Source organism: Stigmatopora argus, chromosome 18 (genome assembly GCF_051989625.1).
Source record: "Stigmatopora argus isolate UIUO_Sarg chromosome 18, RoL_Sarg_1.0, whole genome shotgun sequence".
Taxonomy (NCBI): Eukaryota; Metazoa; Chordata; class Actinopteri; order Syngnathiformes; family Syngnathidae; genus Stigmatopora; species Stigmatopora argus.
The window spans coordinates 9136461-9158420 of record NC_135404.1 but is presented as its reverse complement, the minus strand read 5'-3'; the positions used below and the strand labels follow the sequence as shown (position 1 = coordinate 9158420).

General features: G+C 40.9%; 2 protein-coding genes and 1 long non-coding RNA gene across 8 annotated transcripts in view; 2 read left to right on the top strand and 1 right to left on the bottom strand.

The window, feature by feature from the left end:
- The first annotated feature begins 689 nt into the window (after nucleotides 1–689).
- On the top strand, nucleotides 690–8200 carry cpn1 (carboxypeptidase N, polypeptide 1). The gene is made up of 9 exons (XM_077626747.1): nucleotides 690–1199; nucleotides 3216–3412; nucleotides 4084–4239; nucleotides 5225–5401; nucleotides 5496–5607; nucleotides 6473–6612; nucleotides 6996–7095; nucleotides 7476–7594; nucleotides 7833–8200. The coding sequence occupies exons 1-9, from the start codon at nucleotides 893–895 to the stop codon at nucleotides 7941–7943; spliced, it is 1419 nt and encodes a 472-aa protein (XP_077482873.1). The 5' UTR covers nucleotides 690–892; the 3' UTR covers nucleotides 7944–8200.
- The window catches only part of LOC144093337 (uncharacterized), a 27506-nt gene continuing 9639 nt past the window's right edge, over nucleotides 4094–21960 (bottom strand). The window contains exons 3-5 of one of the 2 annotated variants that reach the window (XR_013306264.1): nucleotides 16374–16446; nucleotides 15966–16064; nucleotides 4094–5601 (exon numbers count right to left, since the gene is read on the bottom strand). This is a non-coding gene — a long non-coding RNA (uncharacterized LOC144093337). Of the gene's footprint in view, nucleotides 5602–15271; nucleotides 15813–15965; nucleotides 16065–16373; nucleotides 16447–21960 lie in introns of those variants that run through there. The other variant, XR_013306263.1, reaches the window with a different exon arrangement.
- Nucleotides 11177–21960, top strand: part of dnmbp (dynamin binding protein) — a 25410-nt gene continuing 14626 nt past the window's right edge. For 2 of the 5 annotated variants that reach the window (XM_077626739.1, XM_077626736.1), the window contains exons 1-4: nucleotides 11177–11487; nucleotides 16266–16420; nucleotides 16598–16720; nucleotides 18057–20099. In XM_077626739.1, the coding sequence (XP_077482865.1) occupies nucleotides 16276–16420; nucleotides 16598–16720; nucleotides 18057–20099 (2311 nt within the window). In that variant the 5' untranslated portion in view covers nucleotides 11177–11487; nucleotides 16266–16275. Of the gene's footprint in view, nucleotides 11488–15511; nucleotides 15608–16253; nucleotides 16421–16597; nucleotides 16721–16919; nucleotides 16957–18056; nucleotides 20100–21960 lie in introns of those variants that run through there. The other 3 variants (XM_077626737.1, XM_077626738.1, XM_077626740.1) reach the window with 3 other exon arrangements.

The window sequence follows — 21960 nt, the reverse complement described above, 5'->3', positions numbered from 1 at the left end:
ATTTTCATGTCAAAAGACAACTTCTTACCACTTTCTTTCTGTTTTGGCACTGAAATTCTTCTTCCCTTTGCTTTATTTATGTCTGTTGACCTTGCCGTTGCTCAATCAATTGTCCTTGTGGAAAACCATTGCCAGGTTGCACATTTCCTTCCATCTCTCTCTCTCTCTCTCTCTCTCTCTCTCTCTCTCTCTCCCTTTTTAAACTTCCACAAACAGTTCCCGGTGAGGAAAAGATTTCCCCTTCTTCCCTCCTCCTCCTCTTCAAGCAGGTTTGATGGACAGCATTGCTTGAACACTGTGTCCACTGTGTGTGTGTTTTGAGGCTGAGGGGGTGCAGTCTTGGCATGATTGCACGTCTTTCAGGAGTTTAACTGCCGCATTCAGTCTGCTTATAAGACGTGCGTGGCTGGTTTTTTGTTTGTTTTTAGAGTGCGTTTTCAACCAACTTGACAAAAAAGATTGCTCAAGGACTCCGATTAATCTTGGGGCAACACTCACGTACGCATGGCACACAGAAAGAAGCCGTGTATTGACTTCTGAGTAAATGAATGGATGACTAGAAGCCGGGGAGGGAGCAGCGCCTTGGAAACAAGCCTCTTTTCCCAGGAAGGGAGCAGAGGGGACAAAAGAGAGGGGGGGACCCCAAATGAAAATTGCGTGTTTGCCGAGACCCCAACAAGTGCGGAGGGGGAAGCGGAGGTGGGCCTTGAAGAATTCCATGTAGCGTTACGGCCAGTAACATGTACTTGACAAGGAGCCACGGGGAAAACGGGAGAAGCAGCTGTTGGAGGAGGAGAGTGAGACAAAGGAGCAAGTGGGGGCCGTCCTTACTTGTTCTTCTCGGCGTGGGTGGGGGCACGGCGAAGGATTAAAGAGGAGCCCCAGTCATTTTATGTTGGTTGTGTGCATGCGTGAGAGGCAAAAAAAAAAGAGCAGTCTTCCTTCGCCTTCCACTCCAGCCATCATGCACTGTAGAGGGGGGACTTTTCTGCTTCCCTGGCTCCCCGCGCTTCTGGCGGGGGTCCTGGCGGCCAGCTCGGAGTTCAGCCATCACCGTTACGAGGACATGGTGAGAGCTTTGTTCGCCGTCCACAACCAGTGCCCCTATATCACGCGCATCTACAGCGTGGGCCGCAGCGTAGAGGCGCGCCACCTCTACGTGCTGGAGTTCAGCGACAACCCGGGCATCCACGAGGCGTGTGAGTAACACCACGCTCCGTTGCTTCAACGGTGGACGTGTCGCGTTAAGGCCGGGGTGACCAATTAGAGTCCACGGCCAAAATGGGTCACCTTGTATTTTTCATAGTGTTGACAATTGTCAAGGTAAAATATTTCAGTTACTGCTTATTGTAGTATTTGAATTTCTTAATGATTTTTGCAAATTATGACTATTTCCCACATGACATTAAGACTTATTATTACTTTGGGTTCCCGCAGACTATTGTTTTTTTTTATTACAACACATTGTTTTATAAGGAGTGGATATGATAAGTCTACACATCCCTGTTCATCTAGCATACGTTTAGTTTGGAGGATTTTCTTATTATGATAACAAAGGGTAGCATTTAAAAATTGTTGCAAAAAAGCAACAGACTGTTCGTGACAGCTTAATAAAAGGGAGAAAAGTTCAAAAGCTGCACCTGATTTTACTACCAAACTGTCAGACAACTACCATAAAGCAATAAATAAATAAAAGCTTACTAGAAGAGCAGAACTTTAATTTTGGAAGCATTTTAAATAGTTTCAACAGTATGCGGACTCCCATTTCACTTAATTTTAGTGTGTTTCATTAATTCCAAAGTAGTGTATTTACATCATTTTTTACTCCTGCATTCAAAATGCTTACATTTTTAAATGCCTTTTATATATACACTATATATCATGAAATTCTGACATTTTAATCATTCAAAATGACAAACCTTTTTAATTCATCGGACATTCTACTGCAACAGCTGCAAAGCTAAAGGCATTTTAACTGGTGACAAGTGTGACTCGCATTTAACTTGAGTTTGACTGAGGTAAGTTGTATAGGTCATAGGTCACTTGAATTGGGATTTTTCAAATGATTTATCATTATCTCGTTTTGTTTACATCATAAACATACAAAACTTGAACAGGGTCAAGTACATATGTCAATGTTGTCATGGCAAAACATGATGTGTTTTAGTATAACTGACAGAAAAATACTTGGATGGTTTGACTTGCATGCCACTGTCCTCTCTTTTAGCAAAACACAGGGGAGTGTGTTGGTTTTTCCTGGTAAAAACACACAGAAAAAGCAAAAGACAAAAAAAGAAATGAAGAATGTTGGATTTGGTATCCGGCAAGTTGTTTACGGACCACATGTGACACTCTTGAAACCAAATCGGCACATTTAGGGGGGGAAAAAATGAAAGTGAAAAACATCTGTGTCTCATTTCAAGTCACTTTTGAGTTATTTAAGGTACAAGCACTTACAAAAATTAAACCACCACATTTATTTTGCTCAGTACTGAGGCGAAAACTCCCTCCATTTACTTTGGCCAGCCTATCCGCAAGTCCATTTTTTCAGAAGCTTATCTTGCATTTGACTGCATTGCCTTCCTTTAGTATATAATAGAAGGATGTGCGCTTGTCCTATTGCAAGGTGGCCACAGGGCGTGGGGGTGGGTTGGGGGTGCAGGACCCATGTACTTAGCACAAGGGAGTAACCTGTGCAGGCTTGTTAGGCTCAATGTACTTGGACCCTTTGATTTAGGGGTGGGTATTCTAGATCTTCCACATCAATGTCATTTTCCATACGTATTTACAGTACTCGGACGTTTCGTCAAAAGACGTTTGGTCGATCGGACGTTTGGTCGACCGGACGTTTGGTCGACCGGACGTTTGGTCGACCGGACGTTTGGTCGACCGGACGTTTGGTCGACCGGACATTTGGTAGAACGGACGTTTGGTAGAACAGACGTTTGGTCACCGGGTTCTTACTGTTGAAACCAGCTCTCAAAATTATAATCATGAGAGAGAGAGAGTGAGTTTAATATCTAAATATCTAATATCAAAATATCAACAGTAAACTTTGACAGCGAACGAACCCGGCGACCAAACGTCCGGTCGGCCAAACGTCCGGTCGGCCAAACGTCGGGTCGGCCAAACGTCCGGTCGACCAAACGTCCGGTCACGCCTATTTACATCTGAAAACTGTGTGGTCAATTGTGATGTTTTTTTTTGTTCTCCAGTGGAACCCGAGTTCAAGTACGTGGGCAACATGCACGGCAATGAGGTGCTGGGCCGTGAGCTGCTCATCAAGTTTTCCCAGTTTCTGTGTGAGGAATTCCAAGCCGGAAACCAACGGATAATGAGGCTGATCTATGACACTCGCATCCACATCATGCCGTCAATGAACCCTGATGGCTACGAGGTTGCGGCCAGACAGGTAAACTAACTTTGGGATGTTTGGAGAGGTATTGCAAAGTGATGAGAGAAAGGAAAATGCAGTAGTTTTTACCAGAAAAACATGAAAAAAAGTTTAGTAGAGTCTGATTAGAAAGTTATAATATTAAAATACGATAAAAATAGTCACTGACAGAGAAAAATAAAATGGGATTCATTTTCAGATTTGATGAAAAAAGTTTTTAAGGCAAAGAAAAACAAGAAAAAAGTAACAAAATAATGTTATGGGAACAAATGTATGATCTGTGGAATATTAAGTCAAAATATTGAGAGGGAAAATAATGTGATTGTTCTGATGTTAGAGGGAAAAAATATATATTTGTTAGGGATAAAAACAGCAATTGTGTGAGAAAAAAAGTCATTAATAAGGGTGTAATATTATGAGAGAAAGAAAAAGTATTTACTAGAGAAAAAAGTTAGGAAAGTAAATTCAGTGTAATGTAGTTTGATGTTATAGAAAAAAAGGAATGAATAGATTAAATGAAATGTATTGAGAATATAAGATGTAAATTGTATAATGAAAGGTAATATTTACCATGGACAAAGAAATCAATGTTAGAGCGATGATTACTTTATTTTACATTTATTTTGGCAAAAAGGCCATAGTTAATCAAATCTATTCATCTCCAATGAACTTTTCATTTTTCTCAATAGGGACCAGAGTTCAACGGCTACCTGGTCGGTCGAGGCAACGTGCGGGAAATCGACCTAAACCGCAACTTCCCGGATCTGAACGCGCTCATGTATTACTACGAGAGAACTAACGGACGGAACCACCATCTGCCGCTACCCGACAACTGGGAACAACAGGTCAAACACACACACAGGAAGACCGACTCAAATCATGGGTGGGCATTGTATTGAATTATCAAAAGGTTTACACACCCTTGTTCAGAAATTCAACCCTGGGGAAGAAAACAGAGATATTATGATTGCACAAGCCCATTTAAAAAATGACCTTTGCTCCAAAAAAATTCTCTGCTATTTGCCCTGTTATAAACGGAAGCTCGCTGAGGGTCACGTGCCTCCCCGTTGTTTTAACCAAAATGAAACACCCGTCGTGTACAGCTGCCCTTGTGTCCATATGTAGGCCTTCACAGTAGTGACGAATTTAGCTTCCAAGCTAAACAAAGTTCCACTCATAATAAATAGCTGCCAGACTGCTACCGCCTGGTTCAAGGCTGCCGTAGTCCTGAGCTTTGTCAAATCGGACACTGGTGTTTATTGCTGGCATACCTCACACCAGTAGGGCTATTACTACCCGTTTGATAGATGGTGGGACGTGTGTAAGCATAGAAAATGGTTGGTTGCACAAGTGGATTTTTTTTATAAGATGAATTATAGGGCACTCATTTAAATATTATGATTGGATTTTTTTAAGCTTCATTCAGTGCCGCATATTGGAATTGGCCCCAAAACGATCCCCCATAATCATCAGTAAATACCCCAAAGAAAAAACAGGGCGTCCCACCCATAGTTATCAGGAATTGACCTGGAAATTACCTTTAAATAAAGAAGTGACATGGAATTGAACCTAAAGGATATGACCCAGGAATGCTAAAAAATAATCAACAGGGAGTGACCTGTAAATGCTCCAAAATGGCCCGCAGAAGTTTGCAATTTTTCAATATCATGCATTTTTTGTCATTAGCATGGCATTCATTTAGAAATATATTACATATAATAAATAAATAATAATATAAATAAATATGTTATGAGAATTATTCATTATATTAAAGTTAAGTTTGTTAAATAAGTTTAAAAATAATCACTTTTTTATTAATCCAATCCCCAGGTGGAACCAGAGACCCATGCAGTCATAAAATGGATGCAAAACCACAACTTTGTTCTCTCCGCCAACCTCCACGGCGGAGCCGTGGTGGCCAACTACCCCTTCGACAAATCGCGGGACGCCCGAATTCGAGGGAGGACCACCTATGCCGCTACTGCAGACGACAAAATCTTCCGAAATGTAAGCACAACACTCAACTCTGGCGCTTCAAAACATCTGCCAGTGTCAAAATCCCAATGGACCAGATTGCATGTGTGTTTGTGTGCGATGGCAGTTGGCGAAGGCTTATTCGTACGCACACAGCTGGATGCACAACGGCTGGAATTGTGGTGACTATTTTGACGAGGGCATCACCAATGGGGCCAGCTGGTACTCGCTGTCTAAAGGTAAAAAATAAGTAAATATTGGCTTATTAACATTGATTTCCAAGGCAGCAATAGACAATCAATGCATTTACATTTGGAGGAACCTCATAGTGATATTTTGAATGGATGCTCATCAGTGTCAGTGGCAGCCAATTAGTTAAAAATTGAGAGTAGGTAGCACTCTAAATACTAAAAAGTCTGCATGAACCACATTTTTCCTGTCAGTCCATAAAGTAGAAATGATCAAGTAATACGTATTCTGCCTTGCAAGAGTCCAATAAAATGTAACATGGTCAAACTTTAACATTCTTGAACTTGCATTTCTGTTGTAAATAATTACCATATGCAAAAATAACTTCAATTTTAATACTGCACTTTACACGGTATGCAGCCTTCCTTTCAATTGTTTCACTCCTTAAATCTATTCAAATAGTTTCGCTTTTGCATTCAAAGTAGAAATACTGAATATTTCCAAAGTCCAGTCAATCAGATGGACTTTTTAAACAAACTTGAACATTCACAGTAAACCTAATGCCCTCATCTTTGTTGGCTGAGTTCTTTTCTGTGAAACTGGTAGAACATTTACAGCTTTAAACGTGCACAAAAATGCCTGCAGGGCTCCACATTCATCAAATCAGTGACGCGTGTATTAAACTCACTTTATTCATGAGTGCAAAAAACACAAAATACCAACTTTGTTTGCTGTCAGTCCTCGTCTGGAATGTTACGTTACCAAGTTGATATTGAATAGGAGTTATGTTTATTTGAACGTCTCAATTCTAGGCCACTTGCACGTTTTACTTTAACGCAATAGTTTTCCAAAATTGAACGAGAAAACATCGCCATGTTAAAATGTTTCAAGCCGTTGAGTCGTTTTGTGTTGCAGGCATGCAAGACTTCAATTACTTACACACCAACTGTTTTGAAATCACACTTGAACTAAGCTGCGACAAGTTTCCACCTGAATCTTCTCTGCCTCGAGAATGGCTTGGAAATCGAGAGGCGCTGGTTTCGTTTGTGGAAGAGGTTTGTTTCTTGTATTTTGGGGCAACATAAGGTAATCTCACCCTCTTTGCAGTTCTATATACAGTTACAAAATTTGTGATACAGCTCTTAACTTTTAGCATTCTGCCAGTGAGGAGGAGTAAAAGGGCATGGACCACTTTAGAAAAGTATATAGTACGACACATAAAGTTTCAAAAGCCATGATGGAAGGGTCCGACCAGCTCCTTTTGTACTAATTATACACACCAGACTGAACAAAAATACGGCATTTGTTTACAAAATTAAAGAGAGTTAAATTAAAGACTGTTCTACGAACCTTAGAGTGCTGATTTAGGCAATGTTTTCCGGTGGATGGAGTGGCAGTTAAAAAAAAGTACTAAACAGCAGGTATTTTTACATCACAGGTACATCATGGGATAAAAGGCATGGTGTTGGACGATAACAACAATCCTATCAAGAATGCTGAAATCTCAGTGTCAGGCGTCAACCATGACGTGACCAGTGGTGAGTGGTCTAAAAATAGCCTTTACTACAACTTCATGAACCAGCCATTGACCGTTTAAACCAGAGGTGAGCAATCTGGTCCTTGAGGGCCGGTATGGGTGCAGGTTTTTGTTCCAACCGACCCAACACAGACAGTTTAACTAATCAGATTTCTGCTGAAACAAGAAGGACCTGACTGTAAGCAATTGATTGTATATATAACATACCAAATTGGTGGAAAGGTTTCCTCTTATGGGTTGGAACGAAAACCTGCATCCACTGCGGCCCTTTGTGGAATTATTGGCCCACCCCTGGTTTAGACCATTTGGTACAAATGGATTGGATGTCTATGGCGGACACTGGCTAGCAATGAGTTAAAAGTTTGTTTATGGTCCCCCTAGGGGTTCACGGTGACTATTTCCGACTCTTGTTGCCTGGCACGTACACGGTGACGGCCTCGGCCCCAGGTTACACTGTCTCCTCCAGCACTGTTACAGTGGGACCAGCTGAAGCCACACTGGTATGTATGTTGTTCCTGTTTTCATGTTTTCCAAGTCTAGTGGAGGGATATGGTCTCCCTCTGGTGGTATGCCAGGAATCACTGAATTTTTAAGCCTGTTCATAACATGTGTGAAGGACAGTTCAGTTGTATTTAACTTTGAAGTACAATAAATCTGAATTTTATCTTTAGGAACTTTCTGCTTTCAAACAATTATTTACAATCCATTGATAACTTGTGCTTTTTTGCTCCATGCCAGCATAATTTTTACTTGAAAAAAGCACCAAAACAAAATGTGAAAACGAAGCAGCACCACGGGAGAAGAAACCTGTCGTTTCCCAAGTCCAACTTAAAACTGGGCCCAAGATGAGGCTGTAATTTTATGGAGCACTCACACAGAAGAAAATGCTGTATAATACACACAAAAATAGAAATTAAGGAATATATCATGTGACATTTGTAGCCCTATGATTGTTTATTGGTTGTTAATATGCGTCTTTATCAAATAATTATTCCAAGAATGCTGTATTTATATAACAGTATTGATTCACATGAAGATGGCTTTCCTTTATCTGGGATTTTTGTGTTATTTGTTGAATTTCAAAATAAAATAATTTGTTTTCTCCTCCTGTCATGACTATTTTTTTTAGTCATCGAGTCTAAATATTTCTCCCTACTGGTCCCAATTAACTCGTTCATTCATCTTCCATACCATCCATCCTCAAACGTAGATTGTATATTTGGCAGGCAATGAGTACATTTCTCTTTCTCTTTTGAATTGTTAAACATTTTAATACTGAAGGACTTTTCAAAAATGCATCCATGATCAAGTTTTTCCAAGAGATGGCAGCACAGGACAGGATGTTGCAAGGCCTGTAACATTTGCTCAGGATGCATAGTAGTATACTATATTTAATAAAACAGGTGCAAATGTCAACTACTATCAGCCCCCCTGAAAAATAACCATAAGAAAGTCTCATGTAAAGCCATCCTCTAACCTTTTCAGCCACAAATATGTCAAAGAGCAACAAGCTACTTCATTAAATAAAATGGTCTACTTGCCACTGTTTTCCTAAAAGCCACAAAAGTAACAATAGCTCCTCGGTGAAAGACAGGAAAGAGGAAAGGAACACTTCACAATGCCGTCTGTGACGTACCCAAAGTCAGGTAGTGGCCAAGTCATTACTTTTGTAGATATACAACGTCTCAGTAGTTTTACAGTGTTTATAGTACAGGGTTCGTGAGACAGTCACGATGGTTTGTCCTACTCAACACTTGACAAGTCATACTGATTATCCTTTATCCTTTCACCCAGTGAAAGGTCTAGCCAAAGCGTCTTCACAATACAACAATTGTGTCCTCCTACAGTGCCTAAAATGACCAGAGAAAATATTCAATAGACAACAATGGACCACCAAACAACTTCTGAATGAAAGTGGCCACGACCAATTGAGACACAAAAGAAGCATTTCATATAGACGCAACCCTCTAGTACTTTCTCATTGGTGTACATATTCCGTGTCTGTATAGTGCATTTGTGTACCAAATCTGATGTCCCGGATGTCCTAATGTGGACCCACTTTGCCGGGCAACTCCCACACTCTTCATAAGTACGTTCATTGAGTCAAAATTAAAATTTATGATTTGACATTCATGTAAGCCAGTTATACCAAAAGCAATAAAATATTCAGTGTATATATATTTTTTATATTTTTTTTGGGGGGGGGGAGTACAAACTACTATTATAGTTATACAGTTTCTGGGTGTGATGACAAGTAGGCTTTTTTGTTGTTGATAATGACGACGGGGCTATGTCCGATTATTATTATTATATTATTATTACTAGGGAAACCCTCAAATACACTTACATACATGATGACAGCAGTATTTAAAAAAGTAAAAAACTTGATAATACACAAATAATTAAAAAAAATGCTCTAAATTGTGACGGGAATTCCTTTTTAGGAGCCACTAGTCTATATTTGTTGATATGTAACACACTACGTACTAACAAATGTATTACATTGAAAGAGGCCATCTGTTGTCTATTAGCCCTGTTCCTAGGCAGGATTGCAGCAACCTGGAGACTATCCCATCATGCAATGGGTGTGGTGTGGTATACCCAGTGGAACCTTTCATTTTGTCAGGATATTAGGGCTTTCAGTGTGATCTAATACACATGCTCAAATGCCTGATTTTGCAATTGGCTCACATGTACTTTCAGGCCTTTTATAGATACTAGGTTCTCCACACCCTGGATTTTTTTGGACCACACGTGAATTTTAGTGTCACTTCTATCTCTTCCTTTTCCATGTCCACACTTGAAATTGGGCTCCATTTCCTGCTATTGTTCTTGCATATATAAGATCACATATGAGGAAGCTGTCATGCACCATCAGCAAAAACTGAAAAGCAACATTTTTCTTCACAAACAAACATTCAATGTTCTCAACTTAGGGTGACAGGGTATTCTTATCTGTGATTACAAAAAATAATAAGATGACTCCAATTCTTATTTCTGTGATTATAAATTTATTTCTTAAATTATGTGATTCCAAGGAAATATAAATTCCAGAAAAGCAAACTATTTTAAATGATGCCCTCATTTATATGTCTTGCAACATAAAGGAAATGAATGTGCTTGTCAAAAGGTTTAAGTTACTTCCTAACTTTGAGTGGACGTCATCAATATTGTGGTAAATGAATGATATACATATATAAATATACATATCTTAAGAGCATTATCACATACTTAATAGTAAGTATTTAAAAATATTAATGAGCAGGCCCGGTGGTTGAGTGGTTTACATGTTGGCTTCACAGTTTTGGGCTCCCAGGTCGTATCCCAGATCAGTCCTCCTGTGTGGAACTCACCCCAGACTTACATGGGTTTTCTCCGGGTACTCCGGTTTCCTCCCACATTCCAAAAACAGGCATAGTAGACTGGTTGAAGACTTTAAATTGCCTATCTTGAATACTTTTTTAAGGATATTTTTTTCCATATAGTTTAACCAGACAACGGCAGTCAAAGAAACATGGAGGGTTGTTGTGAGACAGCCAATGAGAGCCCACTGGCCCGGTTGTAATGTCTGAAAAGCTCCAGTATTTGTATTTAATCAATAAATGCTGTTTTTGGCTGGATTTTACCCCATTTTCGGGCAATGTTTGCTGGTACGCCATTGACGTTCATCGCTGTCTTTTCCCGGGAAAATCCCCCCCCTGGCCCGGTTGTAATGTCTGAAAAGCTCCAGTATTTGTATTTAATCATTAAATGCTGCTAGGAAGTGGATTTTACCCAATTTTTGTGCATTAATTTATTGAATATATTTTATGTGTCGCAGCTGTAGCTGCAGTAGAGGTTTTATAGCCATAAAAGTTTTTGCTGAAGGCGTCACTAGGAAATGCACGGACCGCCACTGCTGTAATATGTCATTCCTCATGAATGTATCCATTCTGATCAAGTTTATTTCCCCCTAGGCTTTCAGTCAGGCATCATGCAGGGCACCTTGATAGAAAGGGAACACTTTCTCTTTCTTTTTAAGCAGGCACGTTGGTGGAGCACCTAATGTGGAAAAAGTGGGTGGTCTCTGATCGAGGAAAGGCATGGAGACCAGCGTAGGCATGCAAAAAGCAAAGCTCGCTTTCCACCACATCTGACGTCTGACCAGATGACAGCTGATTCGCCCGTCACACATGAAGGCCAGCACCAACATGTTTTTAAATAAAGACTCATCTTATTGTTTCGCCCAATAATGGCTGTTTTAAGATGGGTGTAGCATAGTCGCTCAAGTTGCGCCGGTGGGAGGACTCGAGTGCCAACACATCAGCAGCCCTTTGAGCAAAAGTTGTCTCTAGTCAGTCTTCTTGGATATTAAAAGTCCTCTTTTCCATCTTGACTTCATTCACCCGAAAAGGTGAGGATTTCATTTTTACGATTCTCGCTTTGATGATCAAGTTCAGTGCGTCTTAGTGCTTGTAAATGTGTAATAACGCATGTTTATAAACATGGCAAACACAAACGTCGTCTGCTGTCAGTGCGTGTTTACATGTTTATACATTTCAAAGGAATACCATCAAACAATCTTAACAAAAACACTGAAACACTGTATATAAACATGTTATGTAGGTCCTGCCATCTTGTGGATGACTTTTTCTGCTCGCCCTGTCATTATAAGTAAAATTGGGGTGCGACTCTAACAGTAATACAAAATATGAAGACCATATAACGTTGCTTCTGGTTATACAATATTAATGAATGCAATTGCCTGACCCTGGCCATAAAGGTGGATCGATTAACATTTTTTAATGGATCAATGTTGAATTGCAATGCATCAACTAAACAATATTTCTACCTACCGGCACTAATAATGTTCATATTTTAAAATTTGGATTTTGTATATTTGCTAAGGTATGAATGCCGGGTCCCCCTCTCCTCGATTTCTGTGTACACTGCTTGTTTTGCAACTAAAATTAGAGGATGACATTGTGTTTTCATTAGCTTCAGTTCTATTCTAAATTATTCAACATCTTCAATGGCATCTTATATCAAGCTCTCAGTGAGCTGGAAATGTTTAGCTCTACGGGACTGGGCTTTCGCTTGAAATGTTCCAATAAATATTGTGTTAACATGTAATTACGTGCTTTTTGATGCTATTAATAAAGCCCACAAACAGCCACTTTCGGTAGATTTGAATTGTTAGGCCTTGTGGGGGACTGACATATTTCATTGTTTACATTACAGATGAACTGTGAATTATGTGAAGGGAATAAGCATGATGTAAGACACTTATGCTGTGATTATGTTGAGATTTCTCATTAAGGCTTGTGCATTCCTTAATATGATTCACGTGGTGGGAAAAGGTCATTTCTCTCTTCTTTTTTTGACCAGCTAATGTTTTGCAGGAGGTCGACTTAAGGGGGATTGCTTCTAATGTTATCATAAAAGCATTTTTCTTGGCTCATAATCCATCTTTTGATTGAATTATTTCCATATTTATCAGTTGCAGTAATAATCAAGTTGCTGTCTCTCCCAATGGATTAGGTGTACACCACTTTTTCTTCCCTAAAATTATTACATGTACTTACATTTTGTCTATGTTTTATTTTAATTGCTCAAAAACACAAACCTTCCTTGGTAATTTTATAGGTTTAACTCCAATACAACACTTTTGAGAGTGAAGTGATATTACACCAGAATTTTTACACTGAAAATCCTAACAGGACTCACAAGTCACCGTCTGTTCAAATAACCTTTAACTTTGTAAACATTAAAAAAAAATAGTGTAACATTATGTTCACCATCAAATATATATGTTCTCATTCCTAATCACTACATTGTGAGCATTCAACAGCATCAACCACTTTCTTAATTGGCTATTTAAATTGGAGATATGGGCAAATGTACAAATGCAAAAAAAATCCTTTTTTGGTCATCAGGTTCTAAGCCAAAGTCAGAGTTACAAAATCTGCTGAAATCAATCACAAGCAACCTTTACTGATAAAACCTTCAGTCCTGGTAACATTATATCCCATTTCCATTCATTTCAATGAGAGAAAATGTTTTGAACTCAAACAAATCCATCTTGCAATTCCCAATTCACATATTTGCACCTCTCCCACTCCAGGATTGATCATTCTTCCACAGGCAGAGATGAGTTACATAACTGCTCATAAGAAACTTATTACAGCCTCCTCAATGTATTCAGGGCGCGGCGTATCTCCGGGCACCCTTTGCGTCCTCTCAAGGAAAACCCTCTCAGCGTTTTTCAAACACAATCCCCGTTTCCGTGGCGATGTGCACACGGACATCCGAGCCGTTCTCATGTTTATGCAAAAGAGCACTTCCACATAGTGTGTGTATGTGCCAATTTATATTCAACACGTGCTTGGGAGAAGACAGGGAAAGGAGGCGGACTCTTTTAAAATTCCGGCATTCTCTTGTGGAATGCCCATGACGTTTGCTCGGCAAATGTGAAAACTTTTTTCTGGACAGAGTTGTGTGCAAAAAACAATTTTTCCAATGGACGCACCCAAAGTTTCCACCTACATTCGAGTAGTCTCGTTGACACATCCTTATGCTGTTATTTCCAACAAAACACCCAACAGAATGATTCATAGTTACTAAATACTTGTTGCCTTTGTTAATGTTGGAGTGAAGATATTTCCAACAATGAGGATGATCGGGCCGCTAAAGATTTAGTTTAACATGATCTGTAAAATGCGACAGCTGTAGATTGGAGGTCCAATGTCACTTAATGAGATCATAACTAGGTGTGTAAATGATCAATTTGATGATGACATATTGATTCATCGATCTCCATGATATTTGCTGATATCACAAATTACGATGTGTGTATATTTGGTGGACTCAGTTGCATTTGACTGAAGACAATATAAAATACAAAGCAATTTGGCATTTTTTGACACTGTTGCGGCTAAAATATTTCAATTACATTAAAAAGAAAGACTAAGTCGGTAGACGGTGAAACAGTGAACTTTAACTGTAAAATTTGAGGCCTATGAATCCCTGCGAATGCTCATGTTAGTGCTAGGGATGGCAATAAACGACCAAAGCATTTTGACTGGAAGGACTACGTGATTTTTCTGTCAATTGCATGCAATGAGTTAAAGAATTTCGAAAGGATGAATATGTTTGTTACGCAGCTGTGTTTGGTTTTAAGGAGTTGCTGATCAGTAGGTTGACGATGTCTAATTCTCACATGGTGAGGAAACCACATGGCCTGCTAGACAGCTGTCGGTGGGTAGGGTGGTGGCTAAAAAGCTAAAGACAACACCCCCACCCATCCATCAGCTCATGGCACGTGCTGTATTCATTTTTTTAATATCCAGAACTTTCCACCGGCTGTGTTTGAGTATTGTATTGAGTTCCAGGCCACTCAGCAGTCTGAATGAACAAACCACGCTGTCAACAGTTGGTATAAAAACATATCCAGAGGCTTCTACCGGTATGCGGGTGTATGCCAGTCTGCCACTGAATTGGGGGTGAATGGGGCAAGAGTTGCGTGACTACATTGTTGGCATCGGGTCAACAGAGGCTGCAAGCTGTCAGCAAGAGCCATCTATCTCACATTGTCAAAACTATTTATAAATGAATTGTACCTCAGAAACTTTCACTTTCAGTGCAGTGTTTTAAAGGGTAGAAAAAAAACTGCGAACCTGATTGTATGTCAATTGGAAAGCTATCTATAAGGGAATTACCTGCAAAATGCTGAGCTCAACTGTCGTATGTGAATGTCACCTGACAGACATGTGGCTGTGACTTATTGGGTGACAGTCCCAAATTGCTCACACTTTAACTGCTGTGGTCCACTCCGATAGATTAAGTATTCTAGCTCTCATTCATTTCTCCGGTGTTGTGAGAAGAAAAGTCCTAACAGGTTTTGTTACCATGAGCAAAGTTCATCTTGTTATCACAACCTTGTAAACAATCCTCAAGAAGAGACACACCTGGTTCATTTCAACTTGAAGATTCCTCGTTAGAATTGATAAGTAAAACAAAGTAGCAATTATACTACGCTTAGGAAATTGTTTCACTTTTGAAGTAGGATCCTATTCCTCCACAGTTACTTCCTAAAACCCAAACAAACTGGCTTCCATCTGGTACCATTGCCAAAGCATTCAACAACTTTGATACAATTAATAAGAAAAATATATCCAATGTAAAAACCCACCAACATTGTTCACCTTGTGGTGTCCAACACTTTCTGTACAACTTGCATTCGTACAACCGTAATGCACAGCTCGATATTTGCATGGCTGCAAACGGAAGCGTGTTGTCACCACGCTTGGCCCCCGCTGTCGTCATTCTCCGGGCCTGGCGTAAAAAAGTCACCAGGCAACGCTGTGACACACTCACCCAGACCCATAAATAACAATAAGGAGCTTGTCTGGCTGCATGCAGATCTCAGGATTAGCTGACAGAAAGTGGCTGCAGCAGCCCAGTGGCTCTTTGCAAGTCCAGGTGAAGTCAAGCATAGTGTCATTTGGGAAGTTTTACTCTTGGAAAAGCAGCATGTGAGCTCATGGAACCGCCTAAATATTCTCCGTGTGTGTCATAGATTTATTTTGTACAAAGTAGGCTGTTTAGCAAAAATTGTTACAACCTGTAGTCCACTCCCTTGCAGGATGAGTCTTGTTTATAAGCATTGGTCATGTTTAGTTTAGTGCATGACACGACTTGTTATATTCTTGTAGCTTCTGGCATACGAATGTTTTTGGTCTTGAGATGTGAAGATAAGCAGAAATATGTGCAATGGAAAAAGATTGAAAAAAGTGCAAGTTTAGTTGCCACTATTGCTTCATTTCTTCGGATTTTTTCCCCTCTTCAGAGTCAGAAATTCCCTTGCAGATCGAAAAATCTGTAAATTGTTACCTTATACATGGGGTTTCCTGTTTTGTAGAACCTTTATGTTGACCTGGTAAGACCCCCAATAAGGGTTGCACTTCTGTCCACTCTCAATACTCGTCATACCTAAAAGAGACTTCAATGATTTAATGGAAAACAGCAGCCCTTTTCTCTAATTTTCCATCTCTTAGCCAGGCAGAAATCCCCACCTGGAAATTCCCACCCATTGCATGTGTCCATACCTAACAATGCTTATTCTGAATGTACTTTTATTCTTTTCTCATGTGGTCCTCACACATTAATAACATGACTTCCTTGTCTGTGCAGGTTATGAGTAATGGAAGCTGGGTCGCTGGTGCGCGCCGTGTTCGAATTCCTCCCCAGCGTCTCCGAGGAGCTGCCCCTCTTCACTGGGGATGTCATAGAGGTGCTCACCGTGGTGGATGAGTTCTGGTTGCTGGGCAACAAAGATGGCGTCACCGGTAAGGTGTTCACATCAGGCAGGTTACTGAAAACAGAATGCCAGGGGACCTGTTTGGTGTATGGGGCCAAAATGGGGATATTTATAGATTTTGTCGGTGTTCTTAAAATATGTTGAGAATGACTAACGATCACGAAGACTCAGGAAGTTGGATTTCCCCCCTTTTTTCTGTCTTCAGGTCAGTTTCCCAGCACCTTTGTGGAAGAGGTTACCATTCCCACTTCCAAGCCTGGAGACCGACTGTATGTGTGCATCAATGATTTCAGTTCTGTGGAACTCGGAAATCTTCCCTTAGTGAGAGGTAAGGAATGTTATTCTTCTTTTCCTGACTTCATTATCATGCGGTTCATGTTTAAGTTTAAGTAAGTTATTTCTTTAACATGTCCCAAAACCCCAAATAAGTAAAAAAAAAAATGTGTGCCATACTTGAAACTTTATCTGCTGATGCTCATTGATCACATTGTAAAATAACTTCTAATTAATGTTTTTTTCTGGCTTAGTATAATGAATGCTACTTACTGATGTCTCTGCTCTCAGGTAAATGTTTGTTATTTTAGGCCTGAATATGTAGTTTTGTCTTTTGAACTTTAAGCGAGATGGACATACACAACATTTTTAAATCTTACCTTTTTGTTGCAAATTGTGAGAACCCAACATTGCATAAAAGCTTTCTCGAACACAAACATTTCGAGAACAGTCAATATTAATGTACTTCTAATACATGCAATTTTAAAATGCAGCACTCTAAATTGCCCCTAGGTACGAGTGTGAGTGGTTGTCCATCTCCTTGTGCCCTGTAATTGGCTGGCCACCTATCCAGGGTATGAGCAGGGATAGGCTCAAGCACCCCCCGCGACCCTTTTGAGTATTGGCGGCATAGAAAATGAATGATTTTTTTTCTGCCGACACAAACATCCGAGAATCGATTGTAGGAATGTGCGACTGTGTACACAGCAAATTTTTCCTCGGTTGTGTCAGACAATTTTCCAAACTCTCCAGCAGATGTCCTCAAATGCTTAACTGAAATTGAATTTTTTTCTTTTCCTTATATCCGCTAAACATGATTTTTTTTATGTCTGTCAACCTATAATCATCAACCTCAGGTATGTTTGCAAAGGTCCTTCACACTGGTAAAATTGTTGTTAAGTGTTAGCAGCAGCAGCAGCAGCAGTAGTAGTAGTAATAGTAGTAGAAGTTGTTGAATCCATCATTTATTTTATTTAAACACATTGTTTAAAAAAGATACAGCCAAGGGCATTTCCTGCAAAATAAGGAAATGATCCTGCCTGTGGCATGTGGATGTCCACTATGAATTTCCATGCTCATGTTGGCCGTGTCCCAGTTTTGCTCTCAGTCACAATGGGGGGTGGAGCTGCCTGGTGTTTGGAATGTGACCCCCATAAATTCTAGCTGACCACCCATTCCTTGGCCCCCCAATCCCCTAAAAAAATAAGCAGGCCAAACAATTGTGAGCATGACAACTTCTACATTTAGATGTTCAACTTTGTGGCTTTTTCTGCAAACCATTCATCTGGAAGGATAGTTTTATTGCTATAGCAGACAGTCTAAGTAGTGCATTTGCATCAAAAACATGAGTAGTAGTTTTTGAAATAATTCATCTTTGTGTGTTTTCACAGGTGATGTGATAGTCGCTGAGACGGGCAACTCAATGGAGCTTGGCGAAGCCTGGCTTCGTGGCTATAACGCCTTAGGAACCCGTGGTGTTTTTCCCACATCCTGTGTGAGGGAGCTGAACCTTTCATGCCGTTCCAGGGAACTATCTGAGCGCTCAGCCCAGGCAAAGACTTTTGATCTCCCACCCCACGCCCTCGGCTACGCCAGAGCTCTCATGAGTCTCCATGCGCAGCTTAACGAGGAACTGGACTTCCAGGAGGGGGACTTGATCACCATCATCGGGTTGCCCGAACCCGGCTGGTTTGAAGGGGAGCTGAATGGTCGCAGGGGAATCTTCCCAGAGGGATTTGTGGAGGTGCTAAATCATCTTCGATCACCGCACGAGATTGCGGACCACTCGTTTTTTAACGACGACCATGAAGTTGAAGGTGATGGAACAGAAGAAAATGCCCTGGATGATGTGGAGGCAGAAGAGGAGGAGGAGGGGTCGATCGTAGATGATGATGAAGTGGTAGAAGGGGCCGTTTATGGAGTGGCATTGTATGAATTTCGCGCTATGGAACCTGGCGAGTTGGACTTCGATGTGGGTGACCGTATACGTATTATAAACACTGTGGAGGATGGCTGGCTCGAGGGGGAACTAAGAGGGCAGCATGGTATCTTTCCCCATCGTTTCGTCAAAATCGAAGACTCACGTCCAAAATTCGAAGAGGGAGCAGATCATGTACCAGAAGAGGAGGAAAATATTTTCCCACCCAGCTTGGACCCCTCGTGCCATAATGGGATAAATCTTCAACTAGCATCTTATGAAGATCATACAGTTTGGGACTTGGACTATTTTGAAAGGAGTGAAGAGCGTAGACCAAGAGACAGCAAAACTCATGAGACTCAAAATGAAAGCAGAAGACAGAGTGATTCAGGCACCAGGAGTGACTCTCAAACTCCAACACCTGGCTCGACAGGTCAAAAACCACAGAGACCCAAATCGATGCCACCCACAAGGCGAAGAACCCCACCTCCTCGACCTAGCCTGCCTGCACATAGCCAAAGGAATCGTATGAATACAAAGCAAACCAACTCTACTAATGGCAACATCCGACCAGCTCAACCTAAATTATCCCATAGTCTAACTCTCCCAAGCGCCCATTCTGGTTGGTCAAAAAACCTCCACAACAATCACAGAGTCCCCACATCTAACCGAAGTGCAACACTTGGACAAGGTTGTACCGGCGTTGTGGAAAACCATGAACAGAAAAATCTCACTGTCCGTGACACCGGGAGCCAATCCAGCTGGTCCCGACAGAAAGCGCGCTCGGGCCCCAACGGCTTCAAGCCCAAATCCTTGACCTTAGACGCCTTGCTGACATCAGCTGGCGACTTGGAGACTAAATTGTCTCAGCAGCTTTTCGAATTCGAGAAAAGCCTGACGGCGTCGTGTTGCGACGTTAACAACGGCGCTTCTGTGGATCCCAACCAACGATCTCCCATCTCCAGACACTTCTCCATTTTGAGCTACAGCGACGAGAGCGACATAATCCGGGGGTCCAACTCTGCTTCCTCTTCATTAGAAAGACGCAGATCCCTCCGTCCTCCACCTCCTCGTCCGCAAATGGCCATACCTGCGAGCAGACCAACCCGCCCTGCTCCTCGTCCACCTCCGCCCATCCCGAGACCCACCAACACCACTCTCCATAGCAACACCCCGATCTTCTTTGCACCCGATGATTCACCTTTAAATCTCCTCGACCAAATAACGGAAGGCCAATCAGATTTCGGTGACCCCGAAGCCACCCAAGAAGCCGAGAAGGATTCGGAGACTGAGATTGAGATGGAGAGTGAACTGGAGGGAGAGCAATACCAGCTGTTGCTACGGCTACAAGAAGTGGAAAACAACATGGACGCGTACGCGCGCACTGCCGAGGAACTCAGGGCCATGCTGGAGGACGAAGAAGAGGAGGAGACGGCCCGTCTGCAAGTCATGGAGAACCTCGAGTTCTGCAACTACACGCTGGAGACGCTGGCCCTGGAGCAGCAGCAGTTGCAAGGTAAGATATTTTTTGATCTTCTTGGAAAATACGCATTCGATTTTTCACCCTCTTGTTTTGTTTTATTGTATTTGGTGCCCCCATGCGGCCAGAAAATCAGTGATGCCGGCTAGTGTTTCTCAATCTGCATTCATTCATTCACATGGTCATTATTTATTTGATGTACACTTACAACATACTGAAATAATAGCAATCTTTTAGTCACTAAAGAATATGTTTTACTAAATCGAGCTACTTATTCTGTTGCATGAACAACTACAGGTGCGCACAGGGTTCCAAATGTTATATATTATTGATTAGCATTTTTTTCCCCCGAATCATTTACTGACCATTTTATCAGGTACATCAACAAGTGTTTTTTCAAATACATATGACTTGTATGATGTAGATGTACTTATGACAATTGACTGATTTGTATCAGTGGATCCGGATGGCCATAACTGTTGTTCAACGGACCCACGTGTTGTCACATAGGTCCCAAATTCAATCGTGCACATACTGTGAGTCTGGGCCCCTTTTTCCCCACTCTGCCCTCTTGACTGTACAAATGGAGCAATAGCGAGAGTGGGCACACACTCGGGTTGGAACAACATGGCCCTATTTAGAAAGGGATCCAAATTACGTGCATGGAGAACAATATTATTACCTCTCGCACATCTTTTCGGACTTTCTGAGCGGACCACATCCAACAGAGTGCCAGGTAAGGTGGAAAATGTTAAACTGTCAGCACAATAAGTTTACATCTTCAACATCAGTTGAATTTGTGAGTAAATGAAGAAATTGTCCTCAAATGGTGGGCCTGTTGAAAAGTTATGAATGAAACAAGTTTTTTTTCTATTAAAGTGGGACTTAACACAGTGGACAAAAATCTCACTGCAAAAGTTATGTTCTCCTGATTTAAGTACTTTATGTTCAGCTAGTATAAATTTGGAAATTTCTGGTCAATTAAAAGTTATGAAAACATTTCATAACATGTATTACATATTTGGGCTGGGCCTTGAATTACATCACTGGTATGATTTTACAATCACTCACACCAGGCTCGTATGAACAATGTTTTATATCAAGTGTAATTTTCTAATTAGCAAGTCTTGTTTTAATCTTAACATGCCTTTTTTTAACACATATTGAAGAAATTAATGGAATGTAAGTGATTGCATGTTTCATAAACGAGCAATCCATTTGGGTATCACCTTTCATGAGCTAAAGGAACGCGGGTATCATATTAGGATTTAACTCTTGTGTTCCCAATGTGGTTCAGCAAGTGTTTTTTTCCCACTACTGCCATTATATCATACTATCTGCAAATGACAGCAATCAGCTTGAGGGTAACAACCTGTTCAAATGTCCGCATAGTTACCATTAACTCGTCACTGAGCAGGAATTCTCATACCTTCCTGTTAAATATTCTAATTCATAATTCCATTTTGCTATGATTGTAGCTTTCTTAGAATGCTTGTATCGGGTTTCTGAGTTCACAAAAAACTGTGTTGATCTTTCACACAAACCCACACTCCTCAAATGAGTGTTTTTTCACGCTCCAGAGGCGTGTACCAGAGCATAATGTTTTGAGAAACAATGCCAGTATATTGTTCTAACGCAACCAGCGACATCGTTTCTGTCTGCCTCTATGCATCATAAAGTTGCTGGGCCAGTCACAGTAGTGCAAGATGAGTAATAAACAGGAGCCGTAATGTAGTCAACTTACCAGAAAAATATGTATCTGAACTCAGGTTTACTGCTATACGGCTACAAACTACTGTTAAAGTGTAAAATGCATGGCCCCAACATTCCTAAACAGTCTTTGTTTCCTCTTTTTTGTATGTTTAAGCTGCGTGACCTTCAGCCAGCTTTAATTCTT

Bases quoted from the DNA above. Each gene is read 5' to 3' on its own strand.
- cpn1 (XM_077626747.1), top strand. From the start codon at position 893: ATGTTGGTTGTGTGCATGCGTGAGAGGCAAAAAAAAAAGAGCAGTCTT. The intron at 3,413-4,083 runs GTAAACTAACTT...TTTTCTCAATAG, and splicing joins ACGAGGTTGCGGCCAGACAG to GGACCAGAGTTCAACGGCTA. The intron at 7,595-7,832 runs GTATGTATGTTG...GCTCCATGCCAG, and splicing joins GACCAGCTGAAGCCACACTG to CATAATTTTTACTTGAAAAA.